The sequence below is a fragment of the Microcaecilia unicolor genome, chromosome 2, assembly GCF_901765095.1.
Source record: "Microcaecilia unicolor chromosome 2, aMicUni1.1, whole genome shotgun sequence".
Taxonomy (NCBI): domain Eukaryota; kingdom Metazoa; phylum Chordata; class Amphibia; order Gymnophiona; family Siphonopidae; genus Microcaecilia; species Microcaecilia unicolor.
Window position 1 is genome coordinate 75,006,744 of NC_044032.1, and position 15,827 is coordinate 75,022,570.

The window sequence follows — 15,827 nt, forward strand, 5'->3', positions numbered from 1 at the left end:
AAAATTATTTTCTGCTGTGCGAAACAGCACGCGCCAACTTTGGAATTACCACCAGGTGCCCGCACTACCTTAGTGCTAGTGCCGATTTGGTGTGCGCTACCCATGCATTAGCTCTATCGTTGCTTAGTAAAAGCGCCCCTTAGTGCGCTGAATAAAATCTGCTGTTTAGCAACTTGTTATAAATCCCACATTGGTCATCATGACCCAGGCATGGCATGTATGTCTGTAACTGAGCAGCCACAATTTTGGTCAGTATTTTATTTTCAACAGTTTTTATTGATGATTCAAGATTATATAATTTAACCATGAAATATGACATTTGAAATAAGACAGCATACTTATATACATATCCAGAACTGTATCATCAATATTTTATCATTTTCTCCCTCCCTCCCCTCCCGTCATTGTGCCATAACCAATAGACTTACATTTGTATTATTAAATGAGGAGAAAAAGAAATCCTATTAACAACATGACTCGACTAACATAGCTTCTAAAATTCTACAAGCAATTAGTTTAACAACTTAGCCTTCTTATGTGAGTAATAAGGAGGGTGTTTCATCAATGCCTTGTAGGATTCTCTCCTCCCCCTCTCTCAAATCAGTATCTCCAGAGCCCACATGGATGCATATTTTGTAAAATGATCTTTATCTAAAATATTAATTTCAATTAGAATCTCATATTATACAATGTTTATATTGCTACTGATTCTTAGAATATCGAGCCCACCCATGTAAGTCTGGGAACCAAGAACTAAATTTCCTAACCAAGTATCCTATCCCACCATCTAAAACTCCCTCTCTCCCCCCTCCCCTTACTTCTATCCAACCCCCCCCCTTCCCAAAGGAGAAAAAAAACCCCCTCTTCCTCCTAATCCGCTCCCTCTCCCCACCCTCACATACCATTTAATACTAAACTATGCACCCGAACAGACAAAGATTGTATATAAGGTTGCCAGATTCTCAAAAATCCCACTCTTGTCTTCGGGGAGGGTCCCACCGCCCGCCGCTCATGCAGCAAAAGATCATGTAGCTGGTTTCTCCAGTACCAAAAATCAGGGGGATCCGCACTCAACCACCTATTCATGATCAACTTCTTCCCCAAAGTGCAAGCTTTACGTATGAATTGGCTATTGCCTCTCTTTTGGAAACCAAATAGTTCAAATTTGTCCAATAAGATCCCTGATGAAGAAAGAGGAATCCTAGATTTCAACAACCCTTCTAAATACTTAAAGATCTTCTTCCAGTAGGCTTGTATTAAAGGACAGTCCCAGGGACAATGAAAGAATGTCCCCTCCTTCCGCCTGCACTTGGAGCAAAGAGGGTCTGGCACTCCCCCCATCTTAAATACCTGCACTTTAGACATATAAGCTCTGTACAAAATTCTATATTGGCATTCTCTAAGATTAGCATTGACTGATACCGCCGGAATACGGGACACTAATTTTCTGTAATCTAATTCCAAGTTGGATCTCTGCAGATCTCGCGCCCAATGCGCCTCGACTGCCCTCACATCTTTATCAGGCCCTACCTCCCATAGAATCCTATATATACCCGAAATAGTGAGTCGGTCCCCTGGCATTGCCTTAAAGAACTCTCTAAACTTCCTCCCATGTCCACTATTCAACTGATCTTGATTGAGGGTCCTAACATAATGTGCCAATTGTTGGTAAGCAAATTCGTGTCTAAGATCTATCCCCACTCCCAAAGCACCTAAACTCAGTAATCCTCCCCTCAACCCCAACACGTGTTCCAACCGTGTGATTCCTAATGAGGCCCAGCTACGAAATACTGGATTCTCTGAGCCAGGTGAAAATAATGGGTTCCCCTGCAATGGCAAAAGATCCGTAACCTCCGACGACAAGCCCCAATATCCAGTGAGATCACTCCAGACCGCCCTCAAGGGCCCTAACAATAAACTGTCCTTAAATGTAGCTGGCACCATTCGCTTTGGACCATGTAACAAAAAATACAGATGATACGGATGGAAAAAATCCTTTTCTAATTTCCTGTTCGTGTAGTCCTGCCGATCTAATAACCAATCCCCTAAGTGCCGCAATAGACACGCTTGATTATAGCACTTAATATTCGGGACCCCCATACCTCCCACTCTCCAAGATCCTAACAATAAACCCATGGGGAGCTTAGGCTTCTTTCCCCCTCAAATGAAAATTCGCAGATGTTTATAAAATTGCCGCATGTCTGCACTACGTAAATGTAATGGCAACACCTGAAGCGTATACAGCCATCTGGGGAACTCCACCATTCGGAACAATTGAACCCGCCCATGAAGCGTAAGCGGCAATACTGTCCACTTTCTCAACCGCTCTCGCATGTTTTCCAACAACCTGGTAAGATTTAAATGGCAAAAATCTGCGGTCTGCAGAGCCACCTGCACCCCCAAATAGGTAAAATGTTGCTGTGCCCATTTTAAGGGAAAGAATTCCCCCCATTCACGTTTCACTGTATCTGAGGCCGTAAGAGCCAGGGATTTAGAGACATTTATTTTAAAACCAGTGTAGTCCCCATATTCTTGGAATAATTCCATCAGAGCCTCCAGGGATCTCTTGGGATCAGTAAGGTGTACCAATATGTCGTCCGCAAAAGCCGAAACCTTGAACGTAGAGGATCCCCAACCCACTCCCTTCACTTCAGGGTGAGACTCTATCTCTCTAATCAAGGGGTCCAACGTAAGGACGAACAACAACGGGGATAAAGGACACCCCTGGCGCGTGCCCCGCCTTATCAGAAATACTTGGGACCTTTCTCCATTGATCCACATGTACGCCTGCGGATTCAAATAAAGGGCCCCCACTGCATCTCTGAAAAACCCCTCAACACCTATCTTCTGCAAAACCGCAAACATAAACCGCCATGCAACTCGATCAAACGCCTTCTCTGCGTCAAAACTGACCAGCAGAGAAGGCGTTTTCTTTGGTCAGTATTTTATAATCAGTTCCCAGCAGCAAGATAAGTCAGTATTATCCACAACTCTTAGGATCCTTATTTGGGTTATAATTTACAGTAGCTTCTGCCAGGAATAATGATTGTGGTAACTCCCCTATTTGTTCTAATGTATTAAGTATTCTTGTCAGAGGCTTTGCTAATTATTTCCTAAACACTTTATAAATACAGTGCTGGGCAAACTTCTACTGTCTGTACCCCTGGTCATGGCTGAACAAATTCAGCTTCAGTAGTTGGAGAACAAGGCTAGTGCTTGGCAGATTTCTATGGTCTCTGCCCTGATCATTTCTGGACAGATTCAGCTTCAATAGTTGGAGAACAAGGCCAGTGCTAGGCAGATTTCTACAGTCTCTGCTCTGATTATTGCTGGATAGATTCAGCTTCAATAGTTGGAGAACAAGGCCAGTGCTGGGCAGACTTCTATGATCTCTGCCCTGAAAATGGCAAGGACAAATCAAGATCAAGTATGCATATGTAGTATTTATTTATTTATTTATTGCATTCGTATCCCACATTTTCCCACCTCTTTGCAGGCTCAATGTGGCTTACAATGTGTCGTATTAGTAGATGATAGATTGGGAGATATCAGTTAGTATTACATGGAAGGTAGCATGATCGAAAATTGAACAGGTAGATATAGGTAGAAAGTATTACTGATAATAGGTACGGTGGAGAATTTCAGATAAGTAGATATAACAAGAACATTGTTGATAATAGGTAAGGTTGCATTGTACTACATTTCTAGTTGCTACTCTTATTGGTATGCCTTGTTGAATAGGTGGGTCTTCAGGGATTTGCAAAAGTTAATTAGTTCGTAAGTAGTTGTTAAGCTGCGCGGCAATGCATTCCACAACTGTGTACTCGGGTAAGAGAAGTTAGACGCATACGTACGTTTGTATTTTAGGCCTTTACAACTGGGGAAGTGCAGATTAAGGAATGTTCGAGATGACCTTTTAGCGTTCCTGGGCGGCAGGTCTATTAGATCTGACATGTAGGCTGGGGCATTTCCGTGGATGATTTTATGAACTAAAGAACATATCTTGAACGTGATGCGTTCTTTAAGTGGAAGCCAGTGTAGTTTCTCCCTCAGGGGTTTGGCACTTTCATATTTTGTTTTTCCGTATATGAGTCTAGCTGCGGTATTCTGTGAGGTTTGCAGTCTTTTGATGATTTGTTTTTTACAGCCTGTGTAAAGTGCATTGCAGTAGTCTTAAGTGACTAAGCACTAGTGATTGTACCAGGTTGCGAAAGATGGTCCTTGGGAAGAACGGTCTTATCCTTTTTAGTTTCCACATCGAGTACAACATCTTTTTAGTTGTATTTTTCACATGATTGTCAAGTGTAAGATGTCGGTCGAGGATAACTCCAAGAATTTTCAATGTATCCGATACGGGAAGGGATAAATTTGGTGTGTTTAAGGTGGTGAATTTGTTCGTGTTATGTTGTGAGGTGAGTATAAGGCATTGCGTTTTTTCTGCATTGAGTTTCAGCTGAAATGCATCCGTCCACAAATGCATGATTTGGAAGCTTTGGTTGATGTCGGTAATTTCCATTAAATCTTGTTTAAATGGTATGTAGATCGTTACGTCATCTGCGTAGATGTATGGATTGAGGTTTTGATTGGATAGTAATTTGGCCAAGGTGAGAGGGGGGATCCTTGTGGAACTCCACATTCAGGTGTCCATGTGTCTGAGGTGGCAGAGTTAGATATCACTTGGTAAGATCGTGTGGTTAGGAAGCCTTTGAACCAATTGAGGACGTTGCCTCCAATTCCAAAGTATTCAAGGATGTGTAGTAATATTCCGTGATCAACCATATCGCGAAAGCGCTGGACATATTGAATTGTAGGAGGAGTATGTTGTAGCCAGTTGCGATCAGTTGTTTAAACTTAGTCATCAGAGTAACTAACACTGTTTCGGTGCTGTGGTTAGACTGGAATCCTGATTGGGAGTTGTGCAGTATGGAGAATTTAATTAGGAAGCTGGTGAGTTGATTGGTCACCAATCCTTCCGTTAATTTGGTTATCAGCGGAATGGATGCTACTGGGCGGTAGTTGGTTAGGTCGCTTGTGCTTTTTTTTTTTTTTTTGCATCTTTGGGTATAGGGGTGAGTAAAATATTTCCTTGATTCTTTGGGAAGAGTCCGTTTTGTAGCATGTAATTCAGGTGTTCCGTGCAATAAGTTTATCTTGTTGGGCAGACTGGATGGACCATACAGGTCTTTATCTGCTATCATCTACTATCGGGCATAATCAAAAGAGAAGGGCACCCATCTTCCTACACAAATCGGGAGATGGGCGTCCTTCTCCCAGGGTCGCCCAAATCGGCATAATCGAAAGCTGATTTTGGGCGCCCTCAACTGCTTTCCGTCACGGGGACTACCAAAGTTTGCAGGGACGTGTCGGAGGTGTAGTGAAGGCAGGACTGGGGTGAGCTTAAGAGATGGGCGTCCTTGGCCGATAATGGAAGAAAGAAGGGCGTCCCTGACGAGCACTTGGCCGACCTTACTTGGTTCATTTTTTTTAAGACCAAGCCTCAAAAAGGTGCCCGAACTGACCAGATGACCACCAGAGGGATTCGGGGATGACCTCCCCTTATTCCCCCAGTGGTCACCAACCCTCTCCCACCCTAAAAAATAAAAACTATGCCAGCCTCAAATGTCATATCCAGCTCCCTGACAGCAGTATGCAGGTCCCTGGAGCAGTTTTAGTGGGTGCAGTGCACTTCAGGCTGGTGGACTCAGGCTCATCTCCCCCTACCTGTTACACTTGCAGTGGTAAATGTGAGCCCTTCAAAACCCACCAGAAACCCACTGTACCCACATGTAGGTGCCTCCCTTCACCCCTTAGGGCTATGGTAGTGTTGTACAGTTGAGGGGAGTGGGTTTTGCGGGGGTTTGAGGGGCTCAGCACCCAAGGTAAGGGAGCTATGCACCTGGGAGCTTGTTCTGAAGTCCACTGCAGTGCCCCTAGGGTGCCCAGTTGGTGTTCTGGCATGTGAGGGGGACCAGTTCATTACGAATGCTGGCTCCTCACACGACAAAAGGGCTTGCATTTGGTCGTTTATGAGATGGGTGTCCTCGGTTTCCATTATCGCCGAAAACCGGGGACGAACATCTCTAAGGACGACCTAAGGATGACCATCTCTAAGGTCAGCCTAAAAGTTGAGATTTGGGCGTCCCCGACCGTATTATCGAAATGAAAGATGGATGCCCATCTTGTTTCGATAATACGGGTTTCCCCGCCTCTTCACGGCGCGGTCCTACGAGGACGCCCTCAGGTATACTTGGGCCGTTCGATTATGCCCCTCCACGTAGGACTTGAATTGGTTACTATGTAGAACTTGAACTGGATTACAAGGGAGACTGAAATCCAAAGTTAAAGGCTTGCATCATCACATATATTTAAATAGCATTTTGTCTAGTTCTTTGTATTTGTTTTTTATTGCTTTTGGTACATTGTGGTTTTTATAGACAGATTGCATAGAAATATTTAGATTGTGTAGTAATTAAATTGCTGGGGTTCTTTTTTTGATCACACAGGTTTCTGCTTTGGGGCTGGATCCTTCAGGTGCTCGTTTGGTTACTGGAGGCTATGACTATGATGTTAAATTTTGGGATTTTGCTGGAATGGATGCATCCCTTCAAGCATTTCGATCACTTCAGCCTTGCGAATGGTAAGTAATAAGTATTTTTGAATTGAGGGATAGCCCTGATACCTTCAAAAACTTCAACTTCATACAGTTGAGCTCTAACCTCTTTATCTGTACAGATGTTTTTTATGCTGTCGTAAAATTGGCTATTTCATGTTTCTAAACTAGTTGGTAAAGTAACTGCAATTTGAAGTTTATTAAATTGAGTATCATCATTATGTTTTAAATTTGTGTGAAAGATATTCATCTGACAAGAATTCAGATTTTTAATTTACTCATGCATGGGAGGAGCAATATAATTCAGTGAGGCAATAAATTTAAACTACCTGGTTATAAAACTAGTCTAATTCAAACCAATGCACACTGATGGTTCATCCATTGTTATTAGATATAAAGAAGCTAAACCAGATTACTTTCTAGCTTGGAAATTAAGTGCACTCTAGATAACTGCTGTGAAGTTGAAATTAAAATGAAAAGCTATATAAAATTTGATGTGACTGCAAAGTAGACTAATATCCTGAATATTGTTTATCAAGATGGATGCCTTTAAGTATTAACTCTATACCCTTGTTTCTAAGCCACTGAGAAGTACAGCAGTCTGTTACACTAATTCTCTGTAGCCTTATTTATTTGTTCCATTGGTTTCAAAGCAGCATGGAAATGAGTTATTTTGAATTTTTCATCCATATGAAAGGTCGGCATTTGCTATACTGAGATTTCAGCACACACACTTTACAAGCTAATAGTGTTAGAGGTAACCCATGGTTAAAAAAGTAGAAATGACTTTTATAAAATTACCTGGTGTAGGTACAGGAAAAGAATATGTGTAATAACATTCCAAACATACTTTTACTTCCCATGCTGGAAGTGTTTCTGGCGGGTAGATTGTGACATGGTTTTGAACTATGTACACAAGTTAGCAAGTATTAATGTGTCTGGCTACATTTTCTGGGATAGTTTTCAAAGGTAAAATACATGCATATTTTCAACTTGTGCAAACTAATAAAATTGCCCTCTGAAATAATAAGGAAAACTTAGATTTGTTTTTGCTCTTTTTTGTCAAGCTCTTAAACTGAAATTTTTGCTCTTGCAATGTTTTTTTTTTTTGCAACTTTATTTTATATTAGTTGAAAGAATATTTCCATTACATCCCAAGGATCAGTCCAGACAAAATGGGTTGTGACCATCTGTCAGCAGGTGGAGATAAAGAACACTAATGTGTTGTGCCTTATAATGTCCTGTGCATAGCAACTGTAGAAAAATGGTGCAGCCTGCTGCCTTTGGGAAAAGATAGGTTAAGCAGGTTTGATAGGCCAAGAAGTAGAAATCAAAGGGCATGTCTGTATCAAATAATTACGAGAAGTTCCTTACTGTGTTTGTGACAGTTGGCAGTTGTGAAAGTGGGCTCTGACAAAAATAACTGAAAAGAATTTAATAAACACCAGATGCAGGGCAAAACGAGAAGTTGTGGTTAAAAGTCCAGTATGGACGTCAGAAGACCAGGTGTGGAAAGAAGGGGCTTTTTGGGACAGTTATGAAAATTTGCGGTGAGGGGTGCAATAACGGCCATCTGGAAAATTAGGCGTAAACATGTTTATCAATTTTGAGGCTCATTGGAATTAATGTTAGCCAAAAGGATATTTAAGGAACTGACAGCTCACATGCAATGGAGAGTCCAGGACATGTAAGACCTGCCGGTCACTCTGTCGGACGGACCTCCCATAAGAATATGTATATATTCTTATAACTAATTTGTATTACTCGCTTTGGTAAGTAAATAAACTTTAGAAGAAAACCTATCTCTTATTCTCTTTATTTATCTTTATCTAGGTCCCTAATTAGTTGGGTTTAGGTTATTACTCTATCAGGTAAAGGAGTCAGTATAGAATAACTTACAGCCTGGCACTTCCTTGTCCTTACTTACAGAGGTCAGTCCTCTGTGGTTAATGGCTTAGAAGTAGCCGAATTATTTACACAACCAACTCAGTATTCTCTGTCTCCAGCAGGAGGAATAGCAATTCCTGTGCATTGTGGTGACTTCTGTGTGGCCTCCTGTCCTACTTGCAGGTTCAGTAGAGATTGGGGTTGAGAATATCCTGTGCCTCAGGTGTAAACCTAGTGATTTAGATCCTTCCATACTCCCCCGTTTCCACTTTCTACCTGTCTCTGTCTTATCTACTCTTTTTCTTCTGCCTCTATCTAAAAAAAAAAAAAATTGTCAGCCACTACATTTCTCTTTTTGAGCACTTGTGCTGTGGGAAGATTGTGAGACTTCAGTGCCTTGGAGGTCAAAAAACTGGCTGTTTCTGTGAGTATATGTCTGAGCCTGTTAAATCTTGTGCATGTGCATGCTGGGGGGTAAGCTCTTGGCTACCGGTTCCTGCATGCTGTGCTAAATTTACATCTGCAGACATGCCATTGTCCTAATTTGGCCATGAGTACTTTGTCTCTGGAAGTTCAAAAGGGCTCTACTCCAATGGCGGTTTTGGCGGGCTCAGCGACAACAGCTTACTGTGCTCCACAATGCTTTGGCGGCCATTTTTTCAGCGGGTTCCTCGCCTTCTACTGTGTTGTGGGATGTTGGTTTTGCAGGAGTTGAAGTTTCTGCCCTGCCATTTTCACCTGAATTTGTCGTTTTGTTACACCAGGCATTTTTACTGAAGTCAGCTCAAACTGCCTCTGCTTCGCTCTCTCGTTATTTCGGAGGAACAGCTTCCTAAGAAAAGAAAACTTTCTGTTTAATATGATTTGGAGGACATTATTGCTTGGGAGTCAGAGGAGGTTTTTCTTCTATGGATTCTGACTGCTCTGATTCTGCTGAGGTCCCTAACTTGGAAATTTCAGGGCTAGGTGGGGGTGATGATGCTAATGTAGCTTGGTTGTTTTTGAGGGCAGAGTTGCCTCCGTTAATCACAAAGTCTGTGGAAACTTTACACATTTCGTCTCCTGCTTCTCAGTCCTTTGCTCCTGCTTCCTCTATTATGTCAGGTACTTAGAGGCCTTACATATTCATGTGGCTATGCAGGAGCTTATCACAGCTCAGTGGGATACCCCTGACTTTAACCTCCGGGTGGCACAAGCAGTTACTAAATGTACCACTATCCCCGTTGAAGGCGACATTGCATTTACAGATATGCATGACCACAAGCTTGAGGCTTCTTTGAAGCTTGCCTTTCAAATGGCTGCTTTAGATTCTCAGGCTACAATTTCATCTTCTTTTGTGGCCAGGGCTCTTTTATTATGGATTCAGCAATTGTCAACATTGGCCTCGCCTCCAGACCTTTTCTTCCCTTGAGGTGGGGTTGTCCTATTTAACGCTGTTTATCATATTCTTTGAGCATTGCCTAAAAGTATGGCCTCGGCTGTTTCGGCGAAGTGCTGGCTGTGGTTGAGACATGGGCCGCTGATGTGGCATCCAAGTCTCGTCTGCTGAAGTTACCTTTTTGGGGGTGTTTGGGAAACTTCTCTTTGGTGCAGATTTGAAGAAGATTGTTAAAGACCTGGGAGATTCCAAGGTCCAGTGTTTACCTGAGGACAAACCTAAGGCTCATCTCCAGGCATCTAGTTCTTGATTTCAAGAAATGCAGAGGTATAGACTGGGGAAAGTTAGTGCTTCCTCTGAAAAAAAGTAAAACCCTCACTTTCCTCAGACTTGGTCTTCCTTTCATGGGGGCAAAAAGCCCTTCTCCCTCTTCGCAGCCCTCACAATGACGGGGTCGAGATTCACTTTTTGTTCATAGGCATAGGTGGGCATCTTTCCTGCTTTTACAAGGAGTGGACCACCATCACTACAGACTAATGGGTCCTAGACTTAATATTGCATGGCCTAAGCTGGAATTTTCCAAGCCACTTACAGATCTTTTCTTGCTGTTCCCTTGTGGCAGCTCTGCCAAGAGTCAGGCAGTGCTAACTACCTAGGCATCTTTCATTCACCTGAGAGGCCATTCAGCCTGTTCCTCCAGCAGAGATGGGCACAAGCCGATGTTCCATCTATTTTGTTGTCCTAAAGAAAGAAGACCCTTTTTGCCCAGTTCTGGATCTCAGAGGGGTAAACAGGTCTCTCAGGGTGCTACTCTTCTGCATGGAGACTCTTCGACCTGTGATAGCTTCATTCCAGCCAGGCGAGTTTCTCACCTCATTGGACCTCAAGGATGCTTATTTTCATATCCCAGTTTGGTCTCCTCACAGGAAGTTTCTCCGGTTTGCGATCCTGGGAGATCATTATCAATTCACAGCCATACCTTTTGGCCTTGCCAATGCACCTCATGCTTTTTCCAAAGTTATGGTGGTGGTAGCAGCCTTCCTTCACAAGCAAGGAATCGAGGTCCATCCTTACCTGGACGATTGGCTGATTCGAACGCCTACTTATCACAAGAGCCTTCAGAGTGCACAAAGAGTACTATCTCTTCTTTTTGCACTGGATTGGGTGGTGAATTACAGCAAGAGTCATCTCAACCCCACTCAGACTCAAGAATTTCTGGGAGTATTCTTCGATATTACGGTGGGGAAGATTTTTCTCCCCATCATTGTCAGCTCAAGCTCAAATACCAAATTCTCAGACTGCTCTCTCTTCGCTGCCCGCAGACATGGGATTTTGCTCAGGTTCTCAGTTCTATGGTGGTGAGATTTTCTGCCTTGGGCGAAATTCCATATTTGGCCCCATTAGTCTTCCCTGTTGAGCCTGTGGTCTCTGGTCTCAGAGGATTGCGACCTATTTGTGCCATGGATGCCTCAAGTCAGACGGAGTCTGACCTGGTGGCTTCTACCTATGCACACTCAGGCAAGATGTGTTCAGACTCCCACTTGGTGTATTCAGATGGGGAGCCCTTTATCTATACCCCTCTGTGGAGGGCTGCTGGTCGAATGTGGAGGCTTCCTGGTCCATCAATAGATTGGAACTTTGCGCTGTCCAGAAAGCTCTACTTGCCTTTGTGCCTCTTCTTCGCAGGAGGCCGGTGCGAGTATTCTTGGACAACATGTCATCGGTGTCTTACATCAACAGACAGGGGGGAGCAAAGAGTTTGTCCCTAGCTCAGAAGGCTCGTTTTCTTTTTCTGTGGGCAGAGTTGAACATTCCGATAATTTTAGTGTCCCACATTGTGTGTTCCCTGAACTTGCAAGCAGATTTCCTCAGCAAGGTGTTTCTGGACCCTGGAGAATGGTAACTGTCAAAGGCTGTATTTTGCCTCATTTCCATGCAGTGGGGCCTTCCAATTCTGGACCTCATGGCATCCAGACTCAATGCGCAGGTCCACAGTTTCTACAGCCACTTCAGGGAGAAGGACTCAATGGGGATGGATGCCTTGAGACAGCCTTAGCTGTCAAATGGCCTCCTTTATGTGTTTCCTCTGTGGCCTTTCGTGGGAAAGATGTTGCACAGGATTGCTCATCATCCGTCATTCTCGTGGCTCCAGACTGGTCCAGACATCCTTGGTATATGGACATCATCTGTCTTCAAATCGCTCCTCGATTGACTGTCCCTCTACAGACAGGCTTGTTGCACCAAAGTCCAGTACTAATGGAGGATCCCTCTTCCCTTTTGTCTTACGGCCTGGTGATGGAGAGGGCACGATTGATGAAGAAGGGTTATGTGGATGATGTTGTTCCTAAATTGCGACAAGAATGGACACAATCCAATTTTATGCTAGAGTGTGGAGAACTTTTGAGAGCTGGGCTACACAGAATGGTGTTTCTCTACTTTGTGCTTCCTTATCTCTAATTTTATCCTTCCTTCAGGAGGGATTTGAAAAAGGTTTGTCTGTTAATGCGCTTAAGTTTCAGGTGGCAGCATTGGTGTGCTGTAGAAGCAAACTACAGAATGTCTCATTAGCTGCTCACCCTGATAGTGTGGTTCCTTTAAGGAATCACTCATCTGCATCCCCCTCTCTGCAATATTTGTTCTTAATGACATCTTCAAGTGGTTCTTAAGGCTCTTCATTTGGCCCTCTTTGAGTCTCTTCATTTGGCAACTGTCAAACATTTCACTTTAAAGGCAGTTTTTCTAGCTGCAAAAAGCACAAAATCAAGCCATTGGGATATAGGATGAGCTGGCATTTTTGTAGACTGGTCCCCCAGACATCCCAGGAAAGCAATAGGGCACCCTAGGGAGCACTGCAGTAGACTTCCTAAAATTCTCCCAGGTATACATCTCACCATTTCTCCCTTATTCCCCCAACCCCACTACCCTCAACTTATGGGTGAAGGGGGTACAGTAGATTTCTGGTGAGTTTTGGAGGGCTCACAGTTTCCTCTACAAGTGTATGTGCTTGGGTCCACCTATCTACAGTGCACTGCAACCACCACTAGACTATTCCAGGGACCTGCATGCTGATCTAATGGACCAGAGTATAACATTTGAGGCTGACAAGTAATGTTGTAAATCACATTTTTGGGGGGTGGGAGGCGGTTAGTGATCACTGAGGAAGTAAGGAGAGGTCATCCCTGATTCCCTCCAGTGGTCTTCTGGTCATTAGGGCACCTTTTTGTGCCTTATTCGTTATAAAAACAGGTCTAGCTCAAAATGTCTTAATTTTAGTCCTGGACTGTTTTGTTTTGTTCCATTATGGCAGAAAAACATCCAAGTGTTAGGAACGCCCAGATCACGCCCTTAACACACCCATGACACCCCCCCCCCTTGTGATTTGAACGCACTTCTGATGGATTTCAAAGAAAAACATCTAAAAATTGGTTTTGAAAATACTAAATTTATGGGATTGAAATTGTCGAAAAACAGGCTTTTTTTTTTTTTTTGCTAGTTCATGGATTAAAGAGTTAAGCGCTGTCAGAGCAGCCATCATGGCTTTCCTAGTAGTATTGGAAGGCGTATGTAGATAAGCAGATTTAGTTGCCTTGTATACCTTTTCCAGGTGTATGATACCCTGAGATAAAAATCTCTATTATGGGCATGCACAAAGGCAGTAATCTCACTTCTGAGAAGTTCACTATTGGAGGTTTCCAAAAAAGGTTCAGGGAATTGCAATGTTGTTCATTAGTGACTGAAAACAGTCCCATTTCTTCAGCAAGAAATTGCAAAAATCTGCATCTTGTGCCAAGTAGGAAGGAAATCTCCAGGCACCAAAGCCTAAACCCTGCTGCCCAAAATCAATCCCCATCCATACAGTAGTGTGATTCTTCCATGGGCTTAATGTCTACCTTCTGTACCCAAGGGAACAATTACTGAGACACAAAAATGTAGTCTAAGCATAATCATGTATGGTGGACCCGAGAGAGGTGAGTATAATCACTTGTGGTAGTATTAAGCAACCACCAGGGATCCAGGAGATTAAAGTCTTACATAGGAAAACAATCCCCTGTCTTCCCTCAAGACTGGACAGCCTCGAGGGGGGGGATTTATCTAAGGTGGGGTCAAATGCTTGATTGAAGTCCCCCTAGTAATATCCAGGAAGCCTCTGAGTATTGAAGACCCAGGGACACTAGTTGAGAAAAAAAATTGGGAGTCATAGGTGTTGGGGCCATGCACTGCTACCCTAAATAGTTCACCCAGACCACAACGAATCGCCCCAAATCAACACGGATAACCAACCTTGATTGACGGGGGAGACCCTTCTGAAAAAGAAGGGCCATACCACCCTGTTTTCTCCCTGATGAAGAATAATAGCAATCACCTACCCACTATTGTTTTAATTTTTCATGCTCCACATCTGAAAGCTTTGTTTCTTGTAAACAAGTAATCAATGCCTTGTGACGTTTTATAGGGGAGGTAATCCCAGACACATTCCATGGTACTGTACGAGGCATGAAAGAACTAGCCATAGCACAATAAAATGGGGGTAGTGTCTGAGACAAGATGCAAAAAATAAGAGGACCCTGGGGTGCTCATCCCCCCCCCCCCAGGATATTTATGGAGCTTGTTAGGAGATATATAGGCCTAGAGGACCAGCCTTGGGACACCGCACCATAATCAAGATAAACAAAGTAAGCAACCATACCTGGAAGTTGTACTGAGTGAAATCGACAAGTTAAACAGTGATAAATCACCCGGACCAGATGGTATACACCCCAGGGTACTAAAAGAACTCAAACATGAAATTGCTGATATGCTGTTAGTGATCTGTAACCTGTCTTTAAAATTGTCCATAATACCTGAAGATTGGAGGGTGGCCAATATAACACCAATTTTTAAAAAGAGTTCTAAGAGTGATCCAGGACAGTACAAACCAGTAAGCCTGACTGCAGGGCCGGGCAAAATACCGGAAACTATTATAAAGAATAAAATTACAGAACACAGACAAACATGGTTTAATGGGAAAGAGTCAGTATGGATTCAGTCGAGGGAAGACTTGCCTCACCAATTTGCTTCATTTCTTTGAAGGCGTCATTACACATGTGGATAATGGTGAGCCGGTTGATGTAGTGTATCTAGATTTTCAGAATGTTTTTGACATAGTTTCTCATGAAAGACGCCTGAGAAAATGAAAAAGTCATGGGATTGGAGGCAATGTCCTTTTGTGGATTAGGAATTGGTTATTGGATAGAAAACAGAGGGTAGGGTTAAATGGCCATTTTTCTCAATAGAGGAGGGTGAATAATGGAGTGCCACAGGGATCTGTACTGGGATCAGTGCTATTTAACATACTTATAAATGATCTGGAAATCAGAATGATGAATGAGGTGATTAAGTTTGCAGATGATACAAAACTATTCAAAGTTGTTAAAACACATGCGGATTGTGAAAAATTGCAGGAAGATCTTAGGAAACTGGAAGACTGGGCATCCAAATAGCAGATGAAATTTAATGTAGACAAATGGAAAGTGATGCAATGGTCCTTCTTGGGGGTCAGCATTTAAGAATAAGATCTAGGTGCCACTGTAGACAATACAATGAAATTTTTTGCCCAGTGTGCAGTAGTGGCCAAAAAAGCAAACAGGATGCTGGGAATTACTAGGAAAGGGATGCAAAATAAGACCAAAAATATTATAATGCTGGGAATTACTAGGAAAGGGATGCAAAATAAGACCAAAAATATTATAGTGCCTCTGTTTTGCTCCATGGTTCAACCTCACCTTGAGTATTGTGTTCAATTCTGGTTGCTGTATCTAAAAAGAAACTGTAGCAGAATTAGAAAAGGTTCAAAGAAGAGCGACCAAAATGATAAAGGGGATGGAACTCCTCCCATATGAAGAAAGGCTAAAGAGGTTGGGCTCTTCTTGGAAAAGAGACGGCTGGGGGTGGTGGATATGATTGAGGTCTATA

The 15,827-nt window shown here is 42.9% G+C and overlaps 1 protein-coding gene across 2 annotated transcripts in view; it reads left to right on the forward strand.

Moving 5' to 3' along the window:
- Positions 1–15,827, forward strand: part of WDR70 (WD repeat domain 70) — a 596,086-nt gene that overhangs the window by 132,990 nt on the left and 447,269 nt on the right. For both annotated transcript variants that reach the window (XM_030193048.1, XM_030193049.1), the window contains exon 7: positions 6,504–6,637. In XM_030193048.1, the coding sequence (XP_030048908.1) occupies positions 6,504–6,637 (134 nt within the window). The remainder of the gene's footprint in view (positions 1–6,503; positions 6,638–15,827) is intronic.